The following is a 27,789-nucleotide window of genomic DNA, read 5'->3' as shown; positions in this document are numbered from 1 at the left end:
AATTTTTTGCATTTTAGTGTCGAGGGAGAAATATGTCACTTACAGCTTGCAGGCCCCACTTTACCAAAAACACAGCAAGGCTGTGGTGTCCCTGACCTCACTGTGGTAAAAAAAAAAAAAAAAAAATCCACTGTTTGTTTACGTAACAGAGAAAATAAAGAATTTCCACAACTCAACTGTCGTTGTTACAACCGACGATTGTCTGAAATGTATCAACAGCTGGCTCCACTTATCCTCGAGTGAGTCCTCTGTGTTGCAAACACTGCAGAGTGGGTGAGTAAGAGGACAAGCATCTTGTAATCAGGGTAAAACGTGGAGATGAAGACACCTACTGTAGCAGAAATTATACCACAAAGGCAATTTTCGAGGCTTTGACAGGTGCTTATACCGCCTGTCCCTCTGTGGCTACAGAACTCAATACTCTGAGGATTTGGGTGTGGCTGGACCATGAGGACATAATAAAGGCTTCACAGAAGATGCTCCCTTCTTCATGCTATCGTGCTCATTCATTTTAATCTGCAATTTATTTGAAACACTCCTTTATCTGTTGTGCAAACATGCAATATTTTCAAAGAAGGGTGTGGTCCTGGAGTCAGAGATGTGAATGACCTGCAATTTGTAAAATATTTAAACTATCTCTGTTGGTTTCTAGGAGCTAAAACGAATGACAACCAGACCAGCAGTGACATAAGCAGCTCATTCAGTTCATGATGCGGCACAATTCAGAGGCTGTGTTTAGTACAGAAAGACTGTTCTAAGTTTTGTTGTGATTAGCTGGCTGTATTGCACAAACTAAGCCTCCCGGAGGCTCTCAAACAGACACAAATCCAGGACAAATGAATCTCATTTCACTAAAATCTGACTAATACCCAAGGAGGAGGAGTAATTCTTCTCGTAAAAATGAAAAATGGTAAATGGCCTGTATTTGTACAGCGCTTTACGTAGTCCCTAAGGACCCCAAAGCGCTTTACACAACATTCAGTCATCCATACACACATTCACACACTGGTGATGGCAAGCTACATTGTAGCCACAGCTGCCCTGGGGCGCACTGACAGAGGCGAGGCTGCCAGACACTGGCGCCACCGGGTCCTCTGACCACCACCAGTAGGCAACGGGTGAAGTGTCTTGCCCAAGGACACAACGACCGAGACTGTCAGAGCCGGGGCTCGAACCGGCAACCTTCCGATTACAAGACGAACTCCCAACTCTTGAGCCACGATCGAAAAGTGGCTGTAAATCAAGAAATATGGCCTTGACCTAGAGCTCAGTTCAGATGAAGATCTAATAAGTGATTATTATTGTGCAAATCTCCCTCAAATCTGACCAACACTCCGGAGGGAGCGGGGACTCCTGGGAAACGTGGAGGTACAGATCCCAGATGGACGCTTCACCGTCGCCTAAGCTCGGTGGTACTGATGACTTAAAAACTCTAACTATTGTTGACCATGATTACTTGACATGATTACTGATGGACTATATGAAATTATTGGATTAAAACAAACAAACAACTCTTCTTTGAACTTTAACAAAATAAACAAAATTTAAAAAAGAAAAAAGAATTAGACTATGAACTGGAATAAACATAAGACGTTTTAAGATTAAAAGACAAAATTATGCCTGAAATTTAAATTTGATTAACTGCAGAGCCATAATAAGACCACATCTCTGTTGCATATGCTGCCCGTTGCCAGTCAGCCCTGAAAACCTCATTAGTCTCTCTGTGTGACTGTCAGCTGTATTCAATTTCCGGTTCACATACATGATGTGAGAGGAGGGACCACGGGGACATTGAATTCGATTAATTAAACAAGAAAGGGATAAAAATAAACCCCCAGAACACAATCTTTTCAGTGTGTCCATGCATGCTTGTGTGTAACAGACAGAGAGAGACATGGGAAGGAGATGAAAGCGAAGAAAAACCGATGAGTGACACCAAAGCTGCAGAGACACGCACACCTGTTAGCTGCCGTTTCAGGACAACACACGAGGGCGGGATGCCCTCCTCTACCTACATCAGTGCATCGCTAACCTTTTAACCCCACGTCTCTATACCTCCCACAAATTGTCTGTTTTTCATCATCCCCACCCCCTCATCTGTGCAGCTTGCTACACTTGAACAGCAAACGGAGCCAAACAACAACAACAGCCTGGCCGCAGTTAAGACCCCCCAGGACACGATCATAATCAGGCCACACTGGCCAGTGTTTGACCCCAGGGGCCTGCCTCTCTAAATGGGTTGAAATAACAAATCCAGCCTCTTTGCTGACCCTCCTCGTCTCACGTCCGATAAGAATTTGAGCTTCAGAGTCCTGTATGAGAAGAGAGGACGACTAAGAAGCATAACATGGTTTTAATTAGCGAGGCACTTAAAGCAGACTGTTTTTTTATGGCTTTGGGCCTCAAATTACTCCTACATTATTGCCCAGTTAATATCTATAAGTTTGATCCAGGTTTTGGCTCAGAAACAACATTCAAGGTCACATCATCAGTGGGGGGCTGAAGGGCCAGACTTTTTCTGAAGGGCCAGACTTTTTCATACAGGGTGTCACTGAGAAGGAGCACAAACTTCTCCTTAAAACATAAATCTGCAAAAAATAAGATAAAATGGTGAAAACTATGGCAATATCTTCATTTATTATTCATTAAAGCACAAAAAATCATGCAGACAGAACAGTATTGTAATATGAAAAGCTGTTTGGTTGTTTCTTAATATGATGAAGTGTTTTTATTTAACACCACAAACCTGCTAACAGGACGTTTGCATTTACAGTTTATAATTTATAATTAAAAAACTGCTTTAGTCCAACTGCTCTTTTGTTTAGCCTGTAAAATCACTTTAAAACACTGAGGAATATCAGTACAGAGGAAATGAAAACCTGTTATGTCAACAGTTCTATAGCCAATGAGGAGATAGGAAGTCTGTATAAAGTTTACTTTGTGTTTGTTTCGGGGGTTTTATGTATTAAACGTCTACTGTTCTAGTCCCTTTCAGACTACTACAATTTCATTTATTTGTTTGAAACAAATTACCTACCTACCGATCTATAAATCTCCAAATATCCATGTACTGTCATAAAATAGATAAATTCCAGTTACTTGTAGTCATGTTCTGACTCTTTCCCTATAGCAATTCCTTTCTCCAAGAGGCAACACATTTTTAACAGCAGCGCTCACTGTACGGCTGACAGCTGAGCCAGTATGGACCACAGATCCACAACAAGTCCGACTGCATTTGACATGGATATCTTGAGGGCGAAACTTCACAGAGCAGCTACATTATCCACAAGGTTCTCCAGCGAGCCACTTCTTTGTCATGAGGTCATAAGATACGGTTTTAAAGACCAGGTCATTTAAAACACTGAGCTTTAAAGATGAACGAGTGACAGTTGTGGGCTTGTAATTGCGAGCTAACACCTTCCACATTACAGCCAATTGACTGATTTATTACGGCTTTAACACTAATAGGGATATTAACCCATTAGCTTGACTTGACAGAAAAATTCTTATTTGGGTCTTTTAAATGAAGTTTCCTAACATATTGCAGTGTGCCATTTGATTTAAATGCAATGAAAACACACATGTGAGAGAAATTATATGACGAGATGAGCACTGAGGGTGGACTCTGGCAAGAAAACAACCACCTCAGTGTTGGTCTCCTCATCTTGTTACGTTCATTTATCAAGGATATATTTCAATCCTCAACTCAGTGAAGCTGTGAATGGTTGTTTGTGGTTACATAGTAACACTTTGAGAGGTTTCAAGCAAAACCTTCTGCTATATGTTTCTAATCATTTAGTAACAGCATTTGTGTGTCAAGATCCCATTTAGAGCCAAGGTAAGGCAGTTTAATGTACTCAGCATATGGTTTGGGCTAACAGCACCTTTAGTTAGGCAAATAGGGTCGCCTACATTGGAGCTGGACTGTTTCATTATCCTTAGTTTGTGACATAGGCTACAAAATTGTTTTTCTTTGTCCTCTCACCCCCAACTGGTCACAGCAGATGGCTGCCTCCCCTACCTCCCAGGCTTTTTCCTGTTAAAAGGGTTTTTTTCCTTCCCACTGTCGCCAAGTCATTTACTCATAGGGGTCATCTGATTCTCTTTATAGGGTGTTTATCTTAAGATATAAAGCACCTTGAAGGTACTGTTGTTGTGATTTGGCGGTATATAAATAAAAATGAATTGCCTTGACTTAAATTTAAATAAGTGCAAGTGAAGTCTTAAATTGTTAGGCTGGACTGTCTATTTTCCCACAAAAAGAGAAACTATCCAGTGAGCGGCAGTTCTCTGGGAGAAAATGGCTTGACTAGAAGTTAGAGTAGAATGACAGCTTTGAGCTAATAGGAAGGTAACAGTAACTTAAATAGGAGTAACTTTAATAGTAACTTAAGTAACTTAAAATGAATGCAGAATAGGTCAAACCTTAAAGCAGATGGGCTACAGCAACAGATCACACCAGGTGCCACTTACGTCTAAGAACAGGAAAGACTACATATCACACGAGTGCTTCAAAAATGGATAAAAGATAATCGGAAAAATTAGGCCTGCTCTGAAAAAAGCCTCAATTTCTGCAACATTTGGTAGGGTGAGAATTTTACCTCAAATTGCTTTCTTGAACATAACAATGAGTTACTCAAAACCACAGTCACCACATCTGATGATGTGGTCTCAGAGTAATGTTTCCAGCACCTTGTCGAATCTTGGTATGAAAAATTAGGCTGTTCTATAAATATTATGAGCATTTGACAGATTTAGCACGTTAAATCTGATTGAGGCAGAGGTGTTATAAGACTACAATAAAGATAGGAGTTAATACAGTAAGCACACCTCAGCTGTGAGGATTACAGTGACCACACTGCCCCACACGAGCATCTCCGAAAAAGCAGCTGTGCACAGGCTATGACTCACTGTTTGTCCTTCAAATGCCCCGACTCTCACCAGAACACACAAACACACACCGGTACCGGAAACACACATACACACACAAAACATGACCTCATACGTCTTCCACTGCGCTCCGTGATGCAGCTAGTGCTGCATCAGGACCGAAGCTGATGAAAAATGGATGTGTTAAAAAGAGCAACAGAAAGGAAGGCAGCGAGCGAGGTGAGTGAGTGCAAGAGAGGGTGTGTGGGGGGGAGCTATGAATTATACGATTTTTCTACCTCTTAAAGCCCTAAAAAAAAAACAACAAAAAAAAGGACTATTTAATGAAAAAGAATGCTACTGCTTTGTTTTTTCAAAGCTAAAAACAAGGATGCCATCATCTTAAATACGTGGCTTAATTTCACACTTGTTTACACTAAGCCGCATGTAATTGTTTCCATTAGCCTCACAGCAGATCAGATGAACCTGTGTGGGGCGTGTGAAAGGACTACACATGATCATGTCTGTGGAATTTCAACATAATTGCTTGGTTATAAAATCAAAGGGAATACTCTTTTAGGGCTATTTCCACCCTTTTTGCCCATTGTGCCCCACTCTGTTTCAACAAACAGGCTGAGAGGCAGACAGCAAAATACAGAAAGCGACTGTAAGTCCACGCTGTGCAGAGCATGAGCTCAGAGGTGTGGGGAAAGATAAAATGATGACTCACGAAGCTGCGAAAGAAGAAAGCAGAGGCAAGGCTGACAAGCGAATCCAGCAAGCTCTTAATGGAGTTGAGGTGGGATGTTAACTGAATTGAGGGACTTCAAACTGTGCAAAAACCACATGACTCATGCCCGATGAGCACCACACGAAGGACACTGCTAGAAGAGCAAACGCCTTAACTAAAACTCCTCAAATCACATTCCCTGGGTCATGCAAACAGAATTGTTGGATAGGCGTGGCCCTGTAAAGCAATTATACTTTAATCATATTATGTGTACGATCGTAACCTAACTGTGAAAGGTTGTGCATACTCATCAATTTAATGTAATGTGCAAATAACATTTTGAAACCATTAAAATGAAGTGATTATTGAACCATCTGGAGTTTTTTTAAATGAAATAAATATTAAATTGCATATATGAGTTTTAATTTGCAACATGTTTGCTACATCTGGCATTATTTATTTTTATTTATTTATTTATTTTTGCAATTTATTTAGATTTTTCTGGAGGAAAACAAAATCACTCTGGTGATGTAGAAGGCTCAAAAATTTATATATCAAATATAACACACTAGGCATTCAGGGGACAATAACTCTTGAGGCTTTCCACTCTGCTTTATCTTTGCTTCCACATGAAGACACAAAACTGGGCAAAGCAGTGTTGAAAGGCTGCACATATTAGGGATGCTGATGTGGGAGAATCAGTCCAATCAAAATGATTGATTTGGACAGAGTAGCTATAACGGTCCCTGCGGGACAGTGGACAAGACAAGTCTGGCAGGGCAAACCTGAGATATTCAATAACGTATCATCACCAAAAGACAACAGTTCCCAGTTCTCAAAACCTCCTCCCACCATCTCCACAGAAAAGGAGAAAAGAAAAACAGTGTAACGTCTAAAGTGAATAAAATAATTTTCTTATTTCTGGTGACGCACTTAAATTACATCACTAACAAAATAGCAAACATGTCCAACACCTGATTAGCTCCATGTCTCTTTTTTCTGTGTTTATAATGGTTACAATAATAAATGGGCGGTGTCATTATACACGCATGGGGTCAGAGGTCAAGTTTTCTGAAAATCTCGTGAATGCGATAACTCGAGGAGGAAGTCACGTAGGTTTTTCAAACTGATACTATAAGGGTATATACAAAAAAATCGCAGTGGCCTTAAGTTCAACATGGCCTAAAGGTTAGAGGTCATCTCACATGTAAAACATCCCCAGTTCCAGGGGATCCCCAAGCCTCACGGGGCATAAAGTAATGTACTCCTAGAGTCAATCCCAGGATAAAAGGGAAGGTTTTATCAGGAGGACCATGTGCCATAAAATCTGAGCCAAATCAAACATGTGGATGAATCTGCTCTGGGAAATAAGGGAGCTGCTTGTGTCTTAAAATTACTGCAAAAGCCGCAGTTTCAAGGTGTGTACTAGTTATGATCAACTTAAAATGTAAGTGTTCTTCAGTATGAGGAGCTAAAGGCTTCCAGTGTCTAAAGTAGTCTATTGCTTATCCCCAGCTGCAGAAGGCTCCATAATGTAGTGGTTATCTGCTCTGGTTATTGGCAAACAAAAGGTCACTGGTTTGATTCCAGTTAGAGACAAATCTATGGAAGCCCATTTCCGCCACTAAAAAAAGTATCCGTATTTTTCTCGAAATTTCAACTTATTAACTTTGAGAAAAGTAACTCGACATTTTGAGTTAGCTCTGCCAATCAGTAATCTACGTGAATGATGTCATTTTCTTGCTACCTGGGAGGATATAGCGCAATGCACACTCAAAACCGTACTGCAACAAATTGGCGCTTTGGAGAGTACGTTTGCTCATAGTAACGGCATGTGATTCAGCTAATAACAAAAAGATGTGATCATTTGTGAAGCCACGCTGAAAATACTCAGCAATTTGTGCATTCATGACTGGCTGGTAGCTTAGCTGTAGCATTTGTAGCTGAGCGCTTCAGCTTCCGGGTAACAAGGAAATGATGTCATTCACGTGGATTACTGATTGGCAGCTCTAACTCGAAATTTTAAGTTACTTTTCTCAAAATTTCAAGTTAATAAGTCGAAATTTCGAGAAAATAACTAAAAATTTCGATTCAGCGCTGCTAACTGTCATGGAAACTTTTGTTTGTTTGTTTTTTAGTAGCGGAAATGGGCTTCCATACAAATCGCATTTAGGGTTACAGCAGGAAGGTGTATATTTTTGCTTAAAAATGCAGAGCTCCCTGCTGTTGGAACCCGTAGAAAGTATCTTTATTTGTCAGCAACTGCAGAACACATCAAGAAATAATCTCATTTTCAAGAAACAAAAAACTTTTCTTTCTCTTCTTTCGGTGGATTTTACTTCTAGCTGCATCACATTCACATACACGTACACTGCAGATTTGTAGGGAAAAATATACAGTTTTCAGTATTATGAGAAGAAGCAGACACTAACTGCATTTTAATAGAATTTGTTTCAGTTCATTTGAATCATTTCTTGATGTAAATGCTTAATGATATGCAGGGTAAACAGCTTATTGGATAATTGGGTGGAAAAAAGAGGCGGAAACACAAAAGACGCCAGTAAAAGAAAAACAAACTAAAAAACAGAAAAAAAATATTATATAATGTTTCAATGCAGTTTTTTTCCCCAAGTGCTGATGGGTAAAGAGGAACAAAAGACCCCTGGTTTTTCACATCCTCAAACACCCACGCCTGTTTTTATGGATCTGGCAGTGTATCTGAGAGATGTGTGAGCAATTAGAACAGACCAATTAGAAGTGAGACACTTCCTGTTTACCTCAACAAGAGCAGGAAAAAAAACTTTCTAAATTTGATTTCCCTTTTAGAAAAAAAAAACCATGGGAGGTTCATTATTTGTTGTAGTTTAATTGTGCTTGCACCTATATTATAATAAAGTAATATAAAATACTTATCAGTCACTTCATTAGGTATACTCCTTAACACAAATATCTAATCAACCAAACACACTGAAGCTATTTAGTGCATTTAGCCCCCAGTGGCTGTGACAAACAAAAACTACCAAAATATTAACGTGGAAGTAAAAAAATGGCTGTTTTTGAATATTTTAATTCATTGTCATTGTTGTAATTCTGCAGATTCCTCAGTTGTAAAAATGTGATAAACCGTAGATAAACCGTGTCTATCACCTGTAGCCTCATCCTCATTATTCTGCTCAACCTCCAAAGCTGTGGTACGAACAGGTGTTTACAAAAAAAGGTCACTAAGAAGGCTTTTATTTGACTCATATGCACAAAAACGTGGTATAAAATCATGCCTTGCATAATTTTAATGGTGTGCATCACCTTTATGATAAAACTCACTGATGTTTTATGGCTCTATAGAATTTTATTTTAAATCAAAATTTGCTCAAAATGGTTCTTTAGATAGTAGATTGCTAACCCTTCATATGACATATAAGGCACATGTCATATATAAGCTGTATGATTGTTGCATTGTTTATATTAATCACTGATTCTGTTTAGGGTTACATGAGCGTATCTCAGCTGTAATTAGGAAAGAGTTGGGGTACACCCTGTATAGGTTGCCAGTCCATCACAGTCTATTTACATCTGAATTTAACCAACAAGTATGTCTGAAGTAAAACCAACATCCAACTGGTGGACATCCCCAGGTAGTGGGGACTAGAAACTGTTCCTGAGGGTTGTTAACTCACTAAAATCTCAATCATTACATGTTACAGGTGTTTAAAAGGGCGTCATCACCGGGGCGGGGAGGTGAAACGTCTGTTTGTGCTGAAACTTTTTCTGCCTCGATGAAGCTTCTAAATTTGAAATGTTTGTGTGCCTTTGTTTTCTTCCTTAATATAAAGTTGATAAAACTGCTGAATGAAGCAGGTAGCTGTAACTGCAGAGTGGAAAGTAAATCAATGTTCATTCACTCACATTATCCTGTGATGGCAGTAACAGTCTTTAGCACGTTTCTTTCTTTCTTTCTTTTTACCTGAGCCTATTTTCATTCAACCTCTATCATCAGTGTCCTTTTAAAATCAGGCCAAAGGGAGGACTGAGAACACAATTGACTGATTCATCTGGCTTTGTGTCACACTGGCAGGCCCCCCATGTAACTCTCTCTTTCTCAAACTTTTTTCTCCCTGTGCTCCATGCTCGCCCCCTCTTCTCATTGTCCACCCAAAATGCATTTCTTCACCCCCCTCCCCTGGTGCACAGAGGGGCTCCTCACTTGTCTCCATGCCGGCCCATCCTCAATGGATCTTCTGTCTGACCCCCTTCTGCCTCCCTCTCATCTCTCCCTCCAAACAGGATAATCAGAGCCAGAGCAGCGTCTGATCAGCCGCAGCTCATTACACAGGAACGTACGAGCTTTAATCAGCGCACATTACATTACATAACATGACGTTGGATCATTGGAGTCACCTGCCGCTGCCTCTGCGAGGGGAGGAGGATCTGACTCCCATCCTAGGCCTCGTGTCTAGGTGGGTATTTGCAGTGCGCTTGCTCTGTTTAATCTCAAAGTCTCTGTGCATGCGACTTAAAACAATAAGAATTTACTTTTGCAACTCTGACACTGCATTGAGAGACACCTCCCATCCAACTCCAATTTAACTGGGCTGCAAAAAAGGAAACTAAAGAGAACACATGCACTGTGATACATTCTGACTGCAGGATCCCTGCATCCCTTTGCACTCCAAGCCCAGTAACGTCCTAAAGCTGAAGCAGCAACCCTACAAACACCGAAATCTTCCAGTGTGCTCAAAGAACTGAGATCCCGCAGTGCAACATTAATTTCACGAGTCCAAAGGCCTCTAAAATCCATACCCATAAATCATCATAAGACTGAAACCTTCTCCTTATGAACAATGTCCGTACTGTTTCCATGATATACACTCATAACAAGGAAACACTGTCTTCTGCAGACACCACTGTCAGGCTGTACATTAACCTAAAATGAAGGTCACAGTGCCATAATTAACTTTCCATGTAAGCAGGAGCTCTGAATGGAAGGTGCCCGTGAAAAGTGCCTAACAAATACTTGTGAATGTTCAGCTCGGGAATACATGATAAAGATTTAATCTGTAAAAGATATCATTTCACTCCAAGAGGAGTAAAATAAACCTACATCAGACTGTAACAGCCACCACTAAACGGAGGAGGCCTACAGTGCCACTGATCATCACCTTACAGTCAGTATGGTTTAGTAGCTTGTAGAATCATTTTCTGTATGACTTTATCAGGATCTCACACTGTAGTGGAGGAATTTTGGTTCACACTTCTTTACAACATTACTTCAGTTCATTGAGGTTTGTTGGCAGCTCTCTTGAGGTCCCACCACAGCATTTCAATCAGTTTGCAGTCTTTACTTTGTCTGGGCGATTGCAATGTCATGAGTCTTTTCTTTTGGAGTCATTCTTTTGTGCTTGGCATCATTTTCCTTTTGCACGGCTAAACGTTTTGCTGTCAGACCGACGGCTTCACATTTGGACTCTGGGACACGTTGGTACATGGTCAGCTCAGTGAGTGCGAGGTGTCCAGGTACTGTCTCTTCAAAACAAGCCTAAAATATTGGCCCAGCCTTACGGGGTTTATTTTGCAGTTTCTCTGAGTATTGCACAGTCTGAATTTGAGATGGATCTGCTTGGACATCCGCTCCTGAGAAGCTAATGTCATTATGTTAACACACAACTGATTAGTCCAGACCAGCAAATTTCCAGAAATCCTGCTTTTTTGCAGGTGCTCACACATGTATTCGATAATCAGCACCTGGATTTTACTTATCCTCTTAATTTCTACAGAGGCAGTAAGGATGCACTTAGTTTTTCACAGTGCCTCACACCTCAAAAACCCAAAGGTGTCACATCATGGTCACATGTTACCTCAGCCACTATCAGGGTGCTTACAATCACACAGTTAAGTTAAATGGCAGCACGCTCGATAGCTCGATAGCTTTTCAGATCAGAGCTGCAGAATAGCGATTAGGAATAATCCTCACAGTACCATCACATTAAACTTCAGCTATGCTAATATTTCATAACTTATATTTCTTTTCATACTTTTGCAAACATTATTACTTTTTTCCATGAGTATTTTGCAGGGGTCTTTCTCTGTAGAAATCCTTCCCTGCAAAGATCTGATGCTCATGACCATCCCGACCCAGGTGATGACCCCTGGAAACTTTTCCAGGCATTGCTGAATCACTCTAATCAATATTAAATAATCAGAGAGCTAAGAAGACCTTTGCTTTAAACAATTTGCTTCTATGTATTAATCATAAATGTATGCACTGACCATCAGGTAGCAAGTATTCCCAAATTTTGCAAGGTTTTATATCTTTATTCTTAAAAATTCAGGCTTAATATTTTAGGAGTTTTTCACAAGAGGAGGTTACATGTTGTGCTCCGAACAGAATCCAGTGCAGCAGATTCTATATCTATAGACTACATTCTAGCTATATTATGTATAAAAGCATTATAGAGAGACAAGAAGAAGGAGTTGTAGTACTGTGAAATCTAAATTCTTTGATTCTTCATTTTAACTATTTTTTTCATTTGTGTTGGCCAAACTTGTTTATTTTCTTATTTTGAGCCTCTAAGTTCACAGAGTATGTCATGTAAACAGCAGCAAAGCCAGCAGAGCTGGGTTAAAGAAAAACATTTTTGCGTTAAAAAGAAAAAAGTCTCGGAAACACCTACTTAAATTACAAGCGTAATGTGATCGTTTTGATACCACTGGTGAGGTCGAGGAGACAGAGAGGTATGAGCAAGGCGGGCCGTGGCGCTGGTGGAGAGGGAGACATTTCTAACATTCCTCTGTGGAGTCAGGAGGATATTTATTGACTGCGTATCAAGCACGAAGGCTCCAACCGCTACAACCAACAAAGCACACACACGCTTCCCGCTCTCGCCCTAAAATACAACATATTATACAAATGTACGTGAAAATAGACCCTTAAAGATTACATGCTTTGTCTAACTCTGATGTTTGTTCTGAATAAATGGATTTAAAATATCTGTTTTCATCTTAGATAGACGTGTATCACTTACAGAGAAAACAGCAGTTTTCCAGCGACTCCTTTCTTTTGGTTCAAGTATAAAATACTTGGGAGCCACAGACAAGGTCATGGTTCTCCTCTGTGCTGGACGACACACAGGTTTAAAAGGAAAACAGCAAGAAAACGTCTGAAGTCCTGACTAGAGGTCAAATACCTGTCAGTTTAACTGACGTGGAAGTATTTGTTTAGTCTTTAAAATCTCACTTTCATACAAAACACAGCCAAAGCTCTAGCTTCTGGCTTCTTTTAATTAGATTATGTGTGCCCGTTGTTGAGATTTTTATTTGCTGGACAAACAAGTGATTCATTAAAAAAAAAAAAAAAAAACTTTAGGAAGGTTTTAGTTTGAGGAGTTTTTTTAAAGACATTATTAAAAAAGTAACAGATCAGGGAATGAAGAAAACAACAGAAACCAGAAAACATGTCAAAGGTTTAAACTGAGAAAATGAACTATTTTGAGAAAAAACGGGTTAATTTGGCAACAGGTGAGCAAAATGAATGGACATAACAAAAGAGCATCTTGTAGAGGCTGAGCTTCTCAGAGTTGAAGATTGGCAGAGGTTCAACAATTGTGAAGACTTTGATCATCTCATCATCTATGGTATATAATATCACAGAAAGATGGCTTCAGTTCATTTAGGCTGTTCTGTGCTCAGACAAATCGAAATGTGAAATTCTTTTAGGAAAACGTGAACACAGCAACATCTTCTACACATTAAAGAGCGTGTCATCAGCACTCAAAAGCTTAAATCTCTGATGATATGGGGGTGTGGTAGTGCCTATAGAATGGGCAGCTTGCACATCTGGAAAGGCACCATCAGTACTGAAAGGCATACAAAGGATTTAAAGCAACATATGCTCCCACCCAGGTAGGGATGGGTATTGATAAGATTTTCACGATTCTGATCCCCACTCCTCTCTGGAGGGGAGAGGGAGGGGAAACAGGAGGACAAAGGAGGGGGGAACAACTAAGCTGTAGTTCCTCTTCACCTCACTGTGCAATACCTTTTGTGCAATACTTTTGTAAACAGTCAACAGTGCAATAGACCTCAATACTTGAAATGTGCAATTCACTTGTATTTTTATTTTTTATTCCTATTTATTCTATTTATCCCCTTCGTATATTTTATTTATATTGTCTCTGTATTTATATATGTGTGTGTGTGTGTGTGTGTGTGTGTGTGTGTGTGTGTGTGTGTGTGTGTGTGTGTGTGTGTGTGTGTGTGTGTATATATAATATTCTGTAACTCTGTAACTTCTGTCGGTGCTGTGCTTTTTTGGAAATTGAATTTCCCAGAGGAACCCACCCGAGGGATTAATAAAGTTCTATCTTATCTTATCTTATCTTATCTTATCTTCGATTCTGTTTAACAATTCGATTCTTTATCGATTCTCTTATCGATTCTTATTTTTTAAAAAGGAGAACACTAAGGTCGATTAGCTTAGAACTTTATTTTATATATTCTCTTTGAACAAGATAGAAATTTAGGAGTAACATGGCCTTACAAACCCAACAGTGAGATCTTAAGAGATCCAGCCTACGGCTCTTCAATGGGGTGTCACAGGGTCCCCAGGAAAAAAAATGTAAATGTAAAATAATAACATAAATATTCTTCTGTAGCAATAACAAAGTATAACATAAATTATTCTGTAACAATTACACAAGAATATCCAGTAATGTCTCTGCCTACAATTAAACACATTCACTTACCGAAAATCGGAGCATCTGCTGTGCAAGCCTTTGACCACAAACTTAGTCACTGCTCGGTGACATTCGTCTATCATGGCCTGAAAGGAGACGCTACCAGTAGACTGCAGCGAGAACTGCCAGCATCTGAGCCAGCCTCTGTCTGTCTCTCTCATCATGGTCACCTAAATGCACAGTAATGGCAGGTTTTGTAATAAGGCAGATCGCGCTAACATAATACCTGCCGCATTAACGGGAGAGGACGTGCAAACGTTACCGCTGCTGCTGGGTTGAGATTCACGAATCCGGAGCGGAATTAAAAACATGACATTCATTTAAGGTCATCGCGTGTTTTGTGAGCTTTTGCATATTTGTAGTGTTTCCTCCCTTAAATGAAATATCTACTTTGTAAGTATTGCAAGTTGTCATCCGTTCTCGTAAAGTATAATCAAACTTTTGAGCGTTTGAGCCGCTTAGGCGCCATGTTTCCTGCCAGGTAAATGATGGTCCCAATCAGCCATGACGTGTTGACGTCATTCGGGGCGACTGGAATTGATAAGGGAATCGTTTGCAAAAATGGCAAACAATTCCAAGGAATTGAAACAGTGGGAACCGGTTCTCAACATGAACCGGTTTTCGATACCCATCCTACACCCAGGTCTCCCCAACAAACTCTTGGCAAAAGAACGAATGAAGAAATTGAATGAACTGATACTTTTCTCAAAATGTTTCCTTTTCTCATTTTAGACATGTGATGGGTTTTCTTTTCAGTGGAAGTGGCGTTGAAAAGAATCAGCAGCAACATCTTCTCTGCGAGTGGTGACTCTTACTCGAGAACACGCAAACCTTGTTTTCAGTGTTGTTTCCATGCAGGTGGTATTTTCCCTTTTACTGAACCACACATACTAAACAAACCACTAGAGAAGAAAACATCCATTTACCCATGACTAGAGGCTCATGCTTGCGACAGCGTGCAAAGTCAGATCGCTCCAGCTGAGAGGAAAAGTTAGTAAATTTCACTTTTTTTCGAGGGGGTAAAAAGTCTTCTTAAAGATCCGTGACTCTGCTCCAATTAGAAATAAAGGTCTGTCCTACAAATTCTCATATTTTTCCACAAATAACTAATATTTGATACTAGCTGGTAATTACTGATGTAGAAACAGCAAAACAGCATGACTGGAAATTTACTGTCAGTGGCAGAGACGTAGACTGGGAATCACAAACTGTTCCAACCTGTCACGGTTGAAATCACAGAGAATAAAAGATGTACCTAAAACACCCCGGGACGTTTGAAATATTGCATATGACAAAGTCCCCACAGTTACTTGGAAATAAAAGTGAAAACACTGCAATCCATGATGACGCCTGAGATAAGAGCTCGAGGCTTGAGGCTAAAATGTCCAACCGCCACACAGACGTTCTTTGGAAATAAACAAGAAGCAACGACCGTGATTCAAATCTGGATTAGATTCTTAATGTACCCCCGCCCCTTTCCCCCCCATCACCACCACCCCCACCAACACCTCCCACCCAAAGTATCATGTGACCTTTCTGCTGACCTTAAAGAGACTGAGATGAGCCACGAAATGTAACCTGTTGCCCTCTAATCTATAAAACACTCAATAAATCCGATGGGTTATGTGAGGCGTGAACAGAGCAGAAGGTGAAGACATAAATAGTTCTTAGTAGGCACTTTCCAAATATGCATTCACACAATACTGAGCAACTGACACATTGGTAAGAGTGCAGTGTTTGCAGGATACCTCAGGTGGTGGCAGCTGGACCCCAGCATGGTCCAGGGATAAAGCAGTGAAAACAGCATATTAGCTTTTTGGAATAGGGATATTTTATATAATTTTAATTTCAAATGTGGAAAAAAACAAAACAAAAGTTTAAAAAAATAAAGAAATAAAAATACATTCATTATCTTTAAATTCTCTGCTGTCTGCGCAGGCAGCGTCTTGCACTTTCAGAGGGACTCGGGAAGTGTCATCTGACTTAAATGTGACACTAGAGTTAGAAAACTGCCCGGCATATGGGAAATGTAAAGCACTTTAATGCTGTTTACTCCTAACAGCTGAGTCACGAGATCAAAGTGCTTGATTTGATTGGATTTGATTTGAAGGGAAAGGTTTAAATAATTAGCTGATCAGTGGGCCTGTTTATTTTCCCGCATCAATCATTTCTCAAGCACAAATGCCAAACCTTCTCTGATTTCCTCTGAGAGGATTTGGTGCTAGATAAAAACTGAATGCTTTCATCTTTGTGTCTAAGACTGTTAAAGTGGTGGCACCTTGGGCTTTGAGACATTATAACAGGCATTTTAACTATTTCCTGTCTTGCAAAGATAAAATAAAAACAGGTGCTTCTTCAGTGCTCTAACATCAACATTGAACTAACAACATCACCAAAAACCTCTTGAACTGTAATGCATGTAGTTTTAAAATTATGGAATGAAAATCTGAGTATCTATCAGATTTCTGTTTATTAACACATTTCATTTTCTTAGTTTTAATTGTTTGGGGGTTTGTTTGTTTGTTTGTTTGTTTTTTACGTTTTTCTGCCATCTTTAAAAAGATGTGGGAATTACAAAGAACATTGGGATTAATAGTTTATGATGAAGTATAAAAATAACTTTTGACAATTTTTGCTGTAAAGGAACATTAATTATGCAATCATCGGTCCCTGTGAGAATCACATCCGTCATTTCTCCCGGTAAAAGCTGGCCGAAAACAGTCAAATCAATCAGTTCCTATTCTATAAAGAAAAATATGCTCGTTATCCGGGACTAAACGATGGCCTGTGTGGCTGTAAACCTGGACCAAGCTGAGCTGCTGCTGGCGTTTTATTACTGCGGGACTGCAGACTCGAGCCATTACTCAGCAAAAACAGCGTCAGGCGCACATGGAGCTGGTGCGCTGCAGCACATTACTCATGCACACAGCGAAGCACATGATTTGAGGCTGGGGAGGCGGGATGGGGGGCGACAGGTATGTTTGCAAACATGTAGGTAAACTCACAATAAATGCACAAAACGACAGCTTTTACAGCTGGAAGCAGACGCAGATACAGCCCCCCGCAACCGGGTCTGTCTCTGCTCACCGTGCAGGGCTGGGGGTGGGGGGGTCTTGTTTACTGTGACAGAGCTAAAAAGGCGCAAGTGTCGGCTGTACCTTGCTGTCCAGGACGCTGTCTCCCTCCTGGTGCGCCTTCACTTCTGCGCTGAGATCCCCGGCGGAGGCTGAAGCTGAGGCTGAGGCATCCTCCTGGCTCTTCCCGTCCTGCTGCGCTGAGTTCTGTGCTCCCATGGCCAACTCTTTTCGTCTTTGGCTACTTACGGTCTAAAAAAGCCTCCGCAATAAACGCAGCCAGAGCAGAACTACTGTGTTTAGGGAGCAAATATCCAAAGCGTCCGATGTACGATGCAGCTCCGCCGCGGGGTGGCCTGGATCTGGAGTGATGAAGCGTCGGGACTGGCAAACACTTTCAGGACGCCCCCACCTCCTGCATCTCCCGTCAGTATCACATGGGGGGCTCCGGTGTGCAGCGGCACGCCTTGCAGGAGCAGAGCCGGTGCTGATGGAGGATAAACAAACGAGGGAAGAGGAGGGCAAGTAATTAAAAGGATAAAGGGCCTTTTATTCACACGCCGCATTAATCCGTTAGTTTTGTTCTGTTCCTGTAAATTAAATTTGAGCAATTTTAAAAACACAGCAATGACACGAGGGCAGAAATCCGACAAGTTTGAGCAGAAGTGGCAAACATCATAAGTGCAGACTTATAATTCAAGTGGTTTAACAACAAAAATGCATTCATTTTTTTTTTAGGAATTAAAGACATTTTTATGCATAGAGCCCGATTTTCAGAGGTGCAGCTAAGACCTCTTCCCTTGTTGTCATGACAAATTTAATCAAAGATGCGGTTCATTCAGAATTTTGAACTTGCATTTAGTATCTTTTCACTGGAATACCTAACATGAGAAAAGAAGATAACAAAAGGTGGTTAAGAGGTGCAAACCACTGGTTACACTCTAGAACACGATTTGACTTTGCCAAATATATATATATATATATATATATATATATATATATATTTGACTTTGCCAAATATATATAGATAGATAGATAGATAGATAGATAGATAGATAGATAGATAGATAGATAGATAGATAGATAGATAGATAGATAGATAGATAGATAGATAGATAGATAGATAGATAGATAGATAGATAGATAGATAGATAGATAAATGTGCTTTAAAGCAACATACACTGATCTTTATTCTTGCACCAGAATGATAGGAAGAGACAAGTATAGAGAGGGAAAGAGGACAGCTTGTGATCGGTCATACATGGTGAAGGAAAGTAAATGTATGGCTGCAGAGGAACTGGCTCACTAGTGTTTTTTTGATGACAGAAATAGCAGGATGAACTGTGAAGTGTACAGAGTTACACTCTCTGCTCAGATTCAGACAAATGCTACAAAATTAGTCATACAGCATTTTACAGTCCAAATGGATAATGACCCAAAGCTCACTGCAAAAGCAACCTGAGACTTTCTCACAAAGAAATGAGAAATGGCCACGTCAGTCACTTGATCTTAACCCAAACAGAGTATGCTTTTCAGATATTTAATGCAAAACTGAATGCAGAAGAACCCACAAACAAGTGACGATGAGTGGCAGGGTGATTTGTGTCAGAGTGACGGCAGCAAAATAGTAGTTAGACATGCTGGGCAGAGCTGAAGATGCAGGATGGACAGAATTACAAGTCCATGAGAGAGACAGCTCAGGTTGATCAGTTTGGAGACAAAGTTAGAGAAGAGGATGACAGGGGTAGGGTAAGACTTCTCCTCCTGTTTAAAAAGGTTCTCCTGGCTTTACTTTGACATCCACCTTATCTTGGATCATGCATTTTAATCCCCCTCCCCATGAGGAAGTGCTTTGGCAACAGTGGGAAGGAAAAACTCCCTTTTAACAGGAAGAAAACTCATTTTGTGTTGCAGAGAGAACAATCTTTCTTGTGCTTCGTGTAAAAACACTAACACAACCTTCATAACACTTGCAACACAACAAACAGTTTCTCTGTTATTCCAGCTGAATTCGCTCCATGATGTAATCTCTCTGTCTGACATCTCTTTAGATCCTAATTTTTAATCTTGTTTACATTTTGCTGTGATTCATTGTTCTGATGAAGTCTGTGTACAGTTGCTCTGGTTTACAGAACTGGTTTGTAGGTAATTGTAATTGTAGGTTGAGCCAATGTGTCATTTTGTTTGGAATTTTTGAACACACAAATTACAGTCCAAGCATTTAAAGCCAAGTTCACACACGCCTAAACTTAGGGTCCCGACAGCTAAACCAAAACACAAACCCAAGCATGTAGTGCAACAACACAAATTAAGACTTTACACAGAGAAACACTCAGAGATAACAGGATATAACCAGTCAAACAGTAAAACACACAGGACACATTATACAACTATGAAACAATAACAGCAACATGAACTGATAGGGACTGGAGATCATCTGCTACTTACTGGTAATATAAGGGGGACTCATTTAAAGCAACATACACTGATCTTTATGACCACTCACGCTGCTTTATAAATCTTTCATTTTTTCTCCAGTAAAAATAGCTTTGTGTCATGGAGACTTCCATCTTTGAATTTTTAAAACCCTTTTGGCTTTGTAACCTGGCTTTGACTAGGATTTATTTGAGACTTCCAGAAAGATTTGATTTAAATGTATGTCTAGAAGATAAGGCAAAATGTCTGAATCTAATAAACAATGGTAACATCATTGTTCTGATGCAGCCAAAGTGATGTTTAATGTCCCTTAGCAAGGTGCACCTCGATCAGTCCAGTTTTGGTAGCCATCATCAAGCTCCTGGCATAATTCTGCTTGGATATTTGCCCACTCTTCCTGGCATAATTGGTAGAGTTCATTGATTTGATTACTTAAAAGCAGGGACCACGCCAGGAAATCATAGCCAACAAGTTTGCAGTAGGGTTTAGGTCGGGACTTTGGGAAGATTAATCGGAAACTGGTTAGGATGATCAGAAACAATCATGCACTCAAAAAAATGAATTTGTGTGGCTGATACATGTACAAGATTCAAACTTGTAATTTGAACTAAATAATTTCATGTTTCTATGGTGAAAGTAATTAAATCATGTAGCATCTGCACGAAATTCAGCAACTTAATTTGTTCTTGTTGAGATGACATGATACAATCTAGTAAAGAGTGGTTAGTTACCTGGACTCACAAAATTCACAAGATCACATTAGATGTCAAATTGCAGGAAAAATCGCTGGAGTTTTAAGAGGCAGACAGCTACACACACACACCACGTGTATGGTATCGCTATTTATTGTGGTTTAACCTGTCAAGGACAAAAAACGTACAGAAAATTCTGCATCAAGCCTTGTAATCATAGCTTTCTTACTTTTGTTAAGCCTGGTGGTGTGATGGCTATATAGTGCTGTTGCCTCACAGCAAGAAGGGACTGGGTTCAAATCCACAATCTGGCTGGTTTGCAGTGTGTAATTAGAGTTAGGTTAACTGGTGATTCTAAATTACCCATGAATGTAGGTGCAAATGGTTGTTTGTCTCTATGAAATCATCAACCCCCATATTGGTTCATTAAGCAAGACTACCAGCCTTGATTAACAAAGTAGTTGTTCAAACAACAAGATTTCATTGTGTTTTCCTAAAGTTTTTCACTTGTGTAGAATGAATTAAAACAAATTTCACTTTACATACTTCAACAAATTACTTCAAGTCAATGTAAGTATACTACGTTGATCCAACGTAATCTGGTTACATTAAACCACCAAATGCCAAATGTGTTGGTTTGACATGGTCAAAAATAGGTAATTGTACTTGGTTAAATCGCGTGGAAAAAGGTGCCATGATTAAATTGTGTTCATCCAACAACAGATTTTTTTGAGTGTGGAACCACTAAGGCTCAAGCTTGCCATGAAACTCTGTCCACAGTGAAGCCAGTCTACGTTGCCATTTACTGTCCACATAGACAAGCCAAAGAAAAGTTTCGGGGAGAAAAGATAGAGCTAGTGGGCCACAGTGAAAAGATGAATGTGGAGATTTCAAGAAGAGTAACTGAACACAGTATTACAATAACACTCAGATGTAAAGCAGAGCTGACAATCTTGTAAAATCTCGAACAAACTCATGAACACCAACTGAGACAGCAAGACAGAGGGTATGTCCACACAATAAATGAGCAGTAATGTAATGCTGGTGTCACATGAAAGAGGAAAAAGGAAGCATGTTCTCATTACACTGAAAGCATTACTAGATATGTCATGCTCAGAGCTCTATGAAACAGTAACGTAAGGGTACGTTAAAGGCACAAAGCAGATACTTGCCACTTTATAGTTTTCTGCAGACCGGATGGCTCTAGAATACGATAGCATATAGACCCAGGACTGCGGAGCAGCTAGAATCTAAACTAATTGGATAACTTTCAATGGAGGACCCAGTTAATGTAGCACTTTTTTAGTATAAAAGTACTGAAACAACTGAGAGTGAATTGGATGTTTGGGGACCAGGATCATTCAGCTTCAACTATTTGGACCAATTTTCCAGAAACTCTTGGAATTCCTCTCACATGAAACATTCAACAGGACACTGTCCTTGGTACTGAAATTGGAAAATCTATTAAATCTGTCCAGAAGTGCTAAAAGATGAGAGCCTAAACAATTTCTCAGATGGAGTCAAAAACTCAATGTAAACAACTCTAACCGAACAAAACAGGGATCTGTCAGCGCATTAGTGCAATGCCAAAGTGTACAACTTATCAACACATCTTTAAATCTGTCATCAGATCAAAACAAGAGGGTTCAGTCTCTGTCTCTCTCTCTCTCTCTCACACACACACACACACACTAAATCTGCTGTTGGGGAGCTATTGTATAAGATTCCCAGTGCCAGATACTGCCGGGTGAACACGCAGAATATCACGGAGACTTTGAAAGTGTGGAATGCCAGCTATGAGACATGTGCACACATGCACACTTGGCTTCATGCTGAAAACCCAAACACCTCATAATGACAGATGTTGCACCCTGGGGTGCTGCTGGGGGGTGAGGGGGATCATCTGTTTTCAGACACCGTTCCAAAACGCATGCGAAGAAATGAAAAAAAGCACAGAAAATCTTAAAGGTTTCATCTGTGAAAGGAGGCACGATTGTATCGCGGCATCTCAAAAAGAATCGCGAGACAACAGCAAGAAAAGAGCTCATGTCTGATGCTTGACGTAAAAACAGAAATACACAGTTTTGGAGTGAAGAAAAGGTTTATTATTACTGCTATAAGGCACTTTTGATCTTTGACAAATGAAATGTTTGACATACAGCAGCTTTCAGGATTGTACCAGATGTTTTCAGAGAGTACTACCTCTGTTTGTTTTACACTCTATGGAAAAAAAGTGAAAATGAGCTGACTTTATCTTTTCTGAAGGTAACACTTAAAGAAGCTCCAGAATCTGGTTGGTTGGTATTGTCTGAAATACCTCCAAACAACATATATAACATGACAGAAGCACAGATATTCTTGTCAAACCACAAAACAAAATAATTTACTAATACTTAAAGAAAAAACTGCTTAGAAATTATGAACATAATTGACATTTGTAGTGTTTCTCAGTGTATGTAAAGCACCTTTAACATTCAGCACCACTTAACAGATTAGGAAACTCAAAGTCACATGAGGGCGTTTTGTGCGTACACCAGCATCTTAATTGACAAGTTTGCCCACTCACTGCATTTAGGTACAAAACAACAACACTGTATTAAGACATTTGATTTTCTTTCCAGAAAAACAAACAGAAGTTAGACATCCAAGGAAACAACAAAATAAAATCCAAGAAAATGGACTCTTCTATACCCAGAAAAAAGTTGACACAAGTAGAGGATGTATGATATACATATATATGGTTGTAGGGCATGGTCTTTGGCATATGACACACGTGCAAATGCAGCATAATGCTAGTCTAATGGTCCACTAATCCTCCCTCTTCTTCCATGTTGCTTTGATGCGGATCAGCTGGGAAGAGAAAGAAATTGTTTCCTGCCAGTGGCTCAGGTTTAGATGAGCCTTATGGTGAATGCATGGAGCCCATGCTCCTGAAAACAGAGCAGGGAGCCTGGGAACAAAAAAACAAAAACAAAGATGTTTGCAGGGCCTCTGAGCCTGGAGACGCAGCAAAGTCCCAGCAGCCAGTCGATGTAACGAACTGTACTGTCAATAGCTGCTTGTGAAATATGTAAAGTGAAACAATGGCAGCTTCTTCAGAAGCATTTATATGATACAGATGAGATGATACCCACGAGAATAACGTTGGGGAGCATGCTCAGAAGAGCCCAGTGATCTCCTCCGTGACCGGGTCAAGGTCAATGTCGTAGAAACAGGGTCGTGTGGGCAGGCCAGGCATTGTGCTCATCTGAGGGAAAACACATCAGAGAAGAACTTTAACCCATATTTGAACTATTATAAATCTAATTTTGATCTATTTAATTTTAATTATGTCAATCATTTACTGTAATCATGTATCAAACAAAGAGTTTGATGAGAAGTCACCAAAAAAAATGCATATATGGAAATATCAGACCACAGAATTAAGAGAATAATAACACTGCTAATCAAATGCTAGAGGTGGATTTATAAGCTACTGAATTAATGGATGTACTTAAAATCCTTTTTATGTGACAATCCACGTTTGCTAGAAATCAAAAAGGTGCTCAGATGACATTAAACTCATCAACAAACAATAGAATTTGAAAAGAAAAAAAAGAATATGTCTGTTGTCTACTATTATCCTAATCTAGTCGAATTTCAAGAAAGCTTTTAATGAGTGGACATATCCGAGGAAGCACACGCAGCTGGTACAGATCTTCTCATGAAACTGTCAGTGGCCACAAAAATCAGATAAGAAGGTAAAATTACAATCTATATAATGACCTCACATTAAGGCCGTCACCACAACACAGCTGCTCTACACCAAAACACCATCTGCCAACATTTAGCATCACAACTTGTGTAAATTAGACAGAATAGGGTCATTCCACACAAGCTCGATAACTGTAATCTAGACTTAATTTAACTCAAGGTTAGCGGTGATGAATACGCCCGCAGAAAATGGCAGCTTTGTTTTTACTGTTGTCAAAATATAAACGAAAAGAGGTCCTGCAGGTACGAGACAGTTAATAAGCGCTATGTGAAGTCAGAGAGAATCACAGTTTTGATTTGGGCATTAAGAAGCTCAACTGAGATATATCTTAGAGTTTTAAAAATAGAAAAACATAAACGGAAAAATGTTTAGAGGGCCTTGTAATTATTTTACATTAAAAGGTTTTGATCCATCACATCTGCCAGAAAGACTTCGTGTTTAAGTTTCTGAATGACAATGAGTCAACAGAGGAACCGTCCTGTTAATCCTGATCATGTCTACAGTGCAACGAGAAAGCTTGTGTCAGTTACAGAGCATCACGTGGAAGTACATTGAGACTGACTCTAGAAGAAGAAAAGAAACATAAGAGGCTGGAAATGCTGCCAAAAGAAATTTGACATTATCATGGTTCACGAGATGATGACATCAAGCTATCTAAGCAACTAATTAAAAGTTATTTAGTCAGGTCTGGGTCTCTGTTACATAGTCGGGGGGGAGAAGGGCATGTTTTGCACAGTTCAATGGATCAAAGACTCCTATGTGACTCATAAACTCCTTTTACTCTCTCAAAACCCAGCCGGTTCATCCCGTCCAGACTCAAAAGTAAATTATCTTGCTCATTAGACAGACAGCGACATTCTTTGCATACCTCCCTTCTTCTGACCCAGGAGCAGTTTTATGGACCCACAAGTGGGAATTAAACAGGAGGAAGTGGGCAGTGAGCTTCCTGTCTGAGGAAACATGGCTCTGCATACTTGCAGAAGCACAAAACAAGGAGAACGTGCCTTCGCAATCTCACAGAGCGGATAACAATTCCTCAAATATGACTGCTGTGACATGGGCGTGTCCTTTAAAGTCCACCGTCAATGCTTACATCCCAAATGAATCCAACTAAGAGGTCCCAATGCTCTTTCAGTTGCCAAAATGAAACAGAGAGGGACCATTAACAAATAAAATAAGGTCAAAGTTCTTTAAAAATCCAATAACATGATCAGTGTAGCCGTTCTCCAACATATTATTAAAAGTTCTCTGTCCATGCATCCATGGGAAACAGGATCTACAAGGCTAAGAGGAGTTGGTCAGGTAGTTTGTGGCGTTCCCACTTTTGGTCAGGGAGCAGGTGCTGCCCCAAATGAGGGAGTTGAACTATCTTGAGGCCTTGTTTACGGCTGAGGGGAGAGTGAAGACTGACAATGGTTTGGTGTGGCGTCCGAAGGACACTGCACCAACGAATTGCGTTTGAGAGAGAGTGAAGCGTAGAAGAAAAGATGTCACTCTACCGATCGATCTACATTTATACCCTCACCTTTGGCCACAAGTTCTGGGTAGTAATGGAAAAAAGAAGATTACAGATAGAAGTGGTGGAAATGCAGCTTCCTTTGAAGGGTGGCCGGGGTCAGCTTTAAAGCTAGGATGAGGATTGGATTGGTTCACCAGTTGAGGTGAATGTTCTGGGAAAGACCCAGGAAAAACTGGCGAAATTACACTGAGGGAACCCCTTGGTGTCCCCTGGATGAGTTGGAGGAGGTGGCTAGGGAGAAGGAAGGCTAGGCTTCTCTAGTTAGACTTTAATCCTGGCAACTGGGCCTTGGATAAGCAGCATAAAACTGATGGATGGACAAAAAACGTACACCACTGCTATGCTACTGAGTTATGGTTAGGCTAATTAAAATACATGATCGTTCTCAATTAAATGACATGTTGGTGGTCTCTTTGCTGCCTGATTTGGATTATTGAAAAAGTTGTACAGGACTTGAATGACAATTAAATATTTTTCAGGGGTGGAGTGCGGGGGGACTTTCACTTTAACTGCAGCATTTACTGCTCCAGTCACTTCATGCCTTTCTGTTTATACCACCTCCTTTGCTTTGCTTCTAGCGCTACCAATATCTAATCTAATAAAGGAAAAGCTCCGCAAAAATCATCATGCGATATCAAAAAAATATTTTTCTGTCTACATTCCTTGCCTACATTCCTCACCAATTTGGATAATAGTTCTGGAAATCCCCCCTCCCCCTAAAAAAAATAATAATAATTTGGGTTATTGTTGGATGTTTTGATTATAACTATGTAGACTGATGAGTAGAGTTAATTGGCTAAAGAAGGAATGTTTCTCTCTGTGAACAAACATAATAGATAACAAATACTTTATTTATCCCAAAAGATTGGAATTATTGTGTTATAGCAGCCAAAACATGAAAATAACTTGTAATAACATTAATATAACATAAAAATATAAAAATGTTAAAATCTAATAGGACACACTAAGAAGCCTAAATCTAAAGGGAATGCAGGTAGTGTGACATATGTGAAACATCTGTCCTTACAATCATAAGAAAACATTTTGAAATACTTAATACTTAATGATTGGATAAATGTGCACTTTTTTTGCAGCCACAGAACATAGACGGCTTGCACTCACTGATTCAGCCTTTAACTCCTCTGTATAGAGAAGTATTGTAGGGTCAAATGTGAGGCAGCCCTCACATTTGGGTCAAACTGGGTCATGCAGCAGGACAATGATCCCAAGAACAGCAGCAAGTCTACAACAGAAGGGCTGACAAAGAAAAGGTGCTGCAGTGACCCAGACAAAGTCCAGAGCTCAACCTGACTGAAACAATGTGACAGAACCTCAGGAGAGCTGTGCATGACAGATATCTGCAAACCTCAATCAACTGAAGCAATGTTGTAAAGAAGAGTTGGCCAAAATTCTCCACAATGACATGAGAGACTGATCAAATCATACTGAACGGCTGAGCTGAAACAGAGACAGTGTTCACTCACTATGTGTTAATAGACCTCTCTGCATTGAATCATATCTGGTATTAATCTCTGTCTCTCTTCCACAGCATGTCTTTATCCAGTCTTCCTTCTCTCACCCCAACCAGTCGCAGCAGATGGCCAGGCCCCTCCCTGAGCCTGGTTCTGCTGGAGGTTTCTTCCTGTTAAAAGGGAGTTTTTCCTTCCCACTGTCGCCAAAGTGCTTGCTCATAAGGGGGTCTTATGATTACTTCGTTTTTCTCTGTATGCATTATTGTAGCGTCTACCTTACAATATAAAGCGCTTTGAGGCGACTGTTGTTGTGATTTCGAACTGTATAAAAATTTTTAATTTAACTGAATTGAATTCGGTAAGTATTCTGCACACACATTTAATTAATATTTTTTATCAGGTATGAAAAACAGAACAAACATTTGTGATGTCCAATATGTACCTTGAGGCATCGATTGCACATCTGATACTGAAATTACCATATTTCCGCACTATGAGGTGCACTTAAAATCCT

General features: G+C 40.0%; 2 protein-coding genes across 2 annotated transcripts in view; both read right to left on the bottom strand.

Moving 5' to 3' along the window:
- The window catches only part of akap12b (A kinase (PRKA) anchor protein 12b), a 54,013-nt gene extending 36,392 nt beyond the window's left edge, over window positions 1-17,621 (bottom strand). The window contains exon 1 of the mRNA XM_085372856.1: window positions 17,487-17,621. Coding sequence (XP_085228982.1) covers window positions 17,487-17,621 — 135 coding nt within the window. The remainder of the gene's footprint in view (window positions 1-17,486) is intronic.
- Window positions 17,622-23,687: 6,066 nt separating this feature from the next.
- The window catches only part of mthfd1l (methylenetetrahydrofolate dehydrogenase (NADP+ dependent) 1 like), a 43,607-nt gene continuing 39,505 nt past the window's right edge, over window positions 23,688-27,789 (bottom strand). Inside the window, 1 exon segment of the mRNA XM_085372396.1 lies at window positions 23,688-23,777. Coding sequence (XP_085228522.1) covers window positions 23,688-23,777 — 90 coding nt within the window.

Source organism: Diplotaxodon limnothrissa, linkage group LG15, assembly GCF_057381915.1.
Source record: "Diplotaxodon limnothrissa isolate DT_005_m linkage group LG15, D_limnothrissa_male_GT1.1, whole genome shotgun sequence".
In the NCBI taxonomy this organism is placed as follows: Eukaryota; Metazoa; Chordata; class Actinopteri; order Cichliformes; family Cichlidae; genus Diplotaxodon; species Diplotaxodon limnothrissa.
Note: the sequence above shows the minus strand (reverse complement) of the source record. Positions and strands in the feature narration are given on the sequence as shown.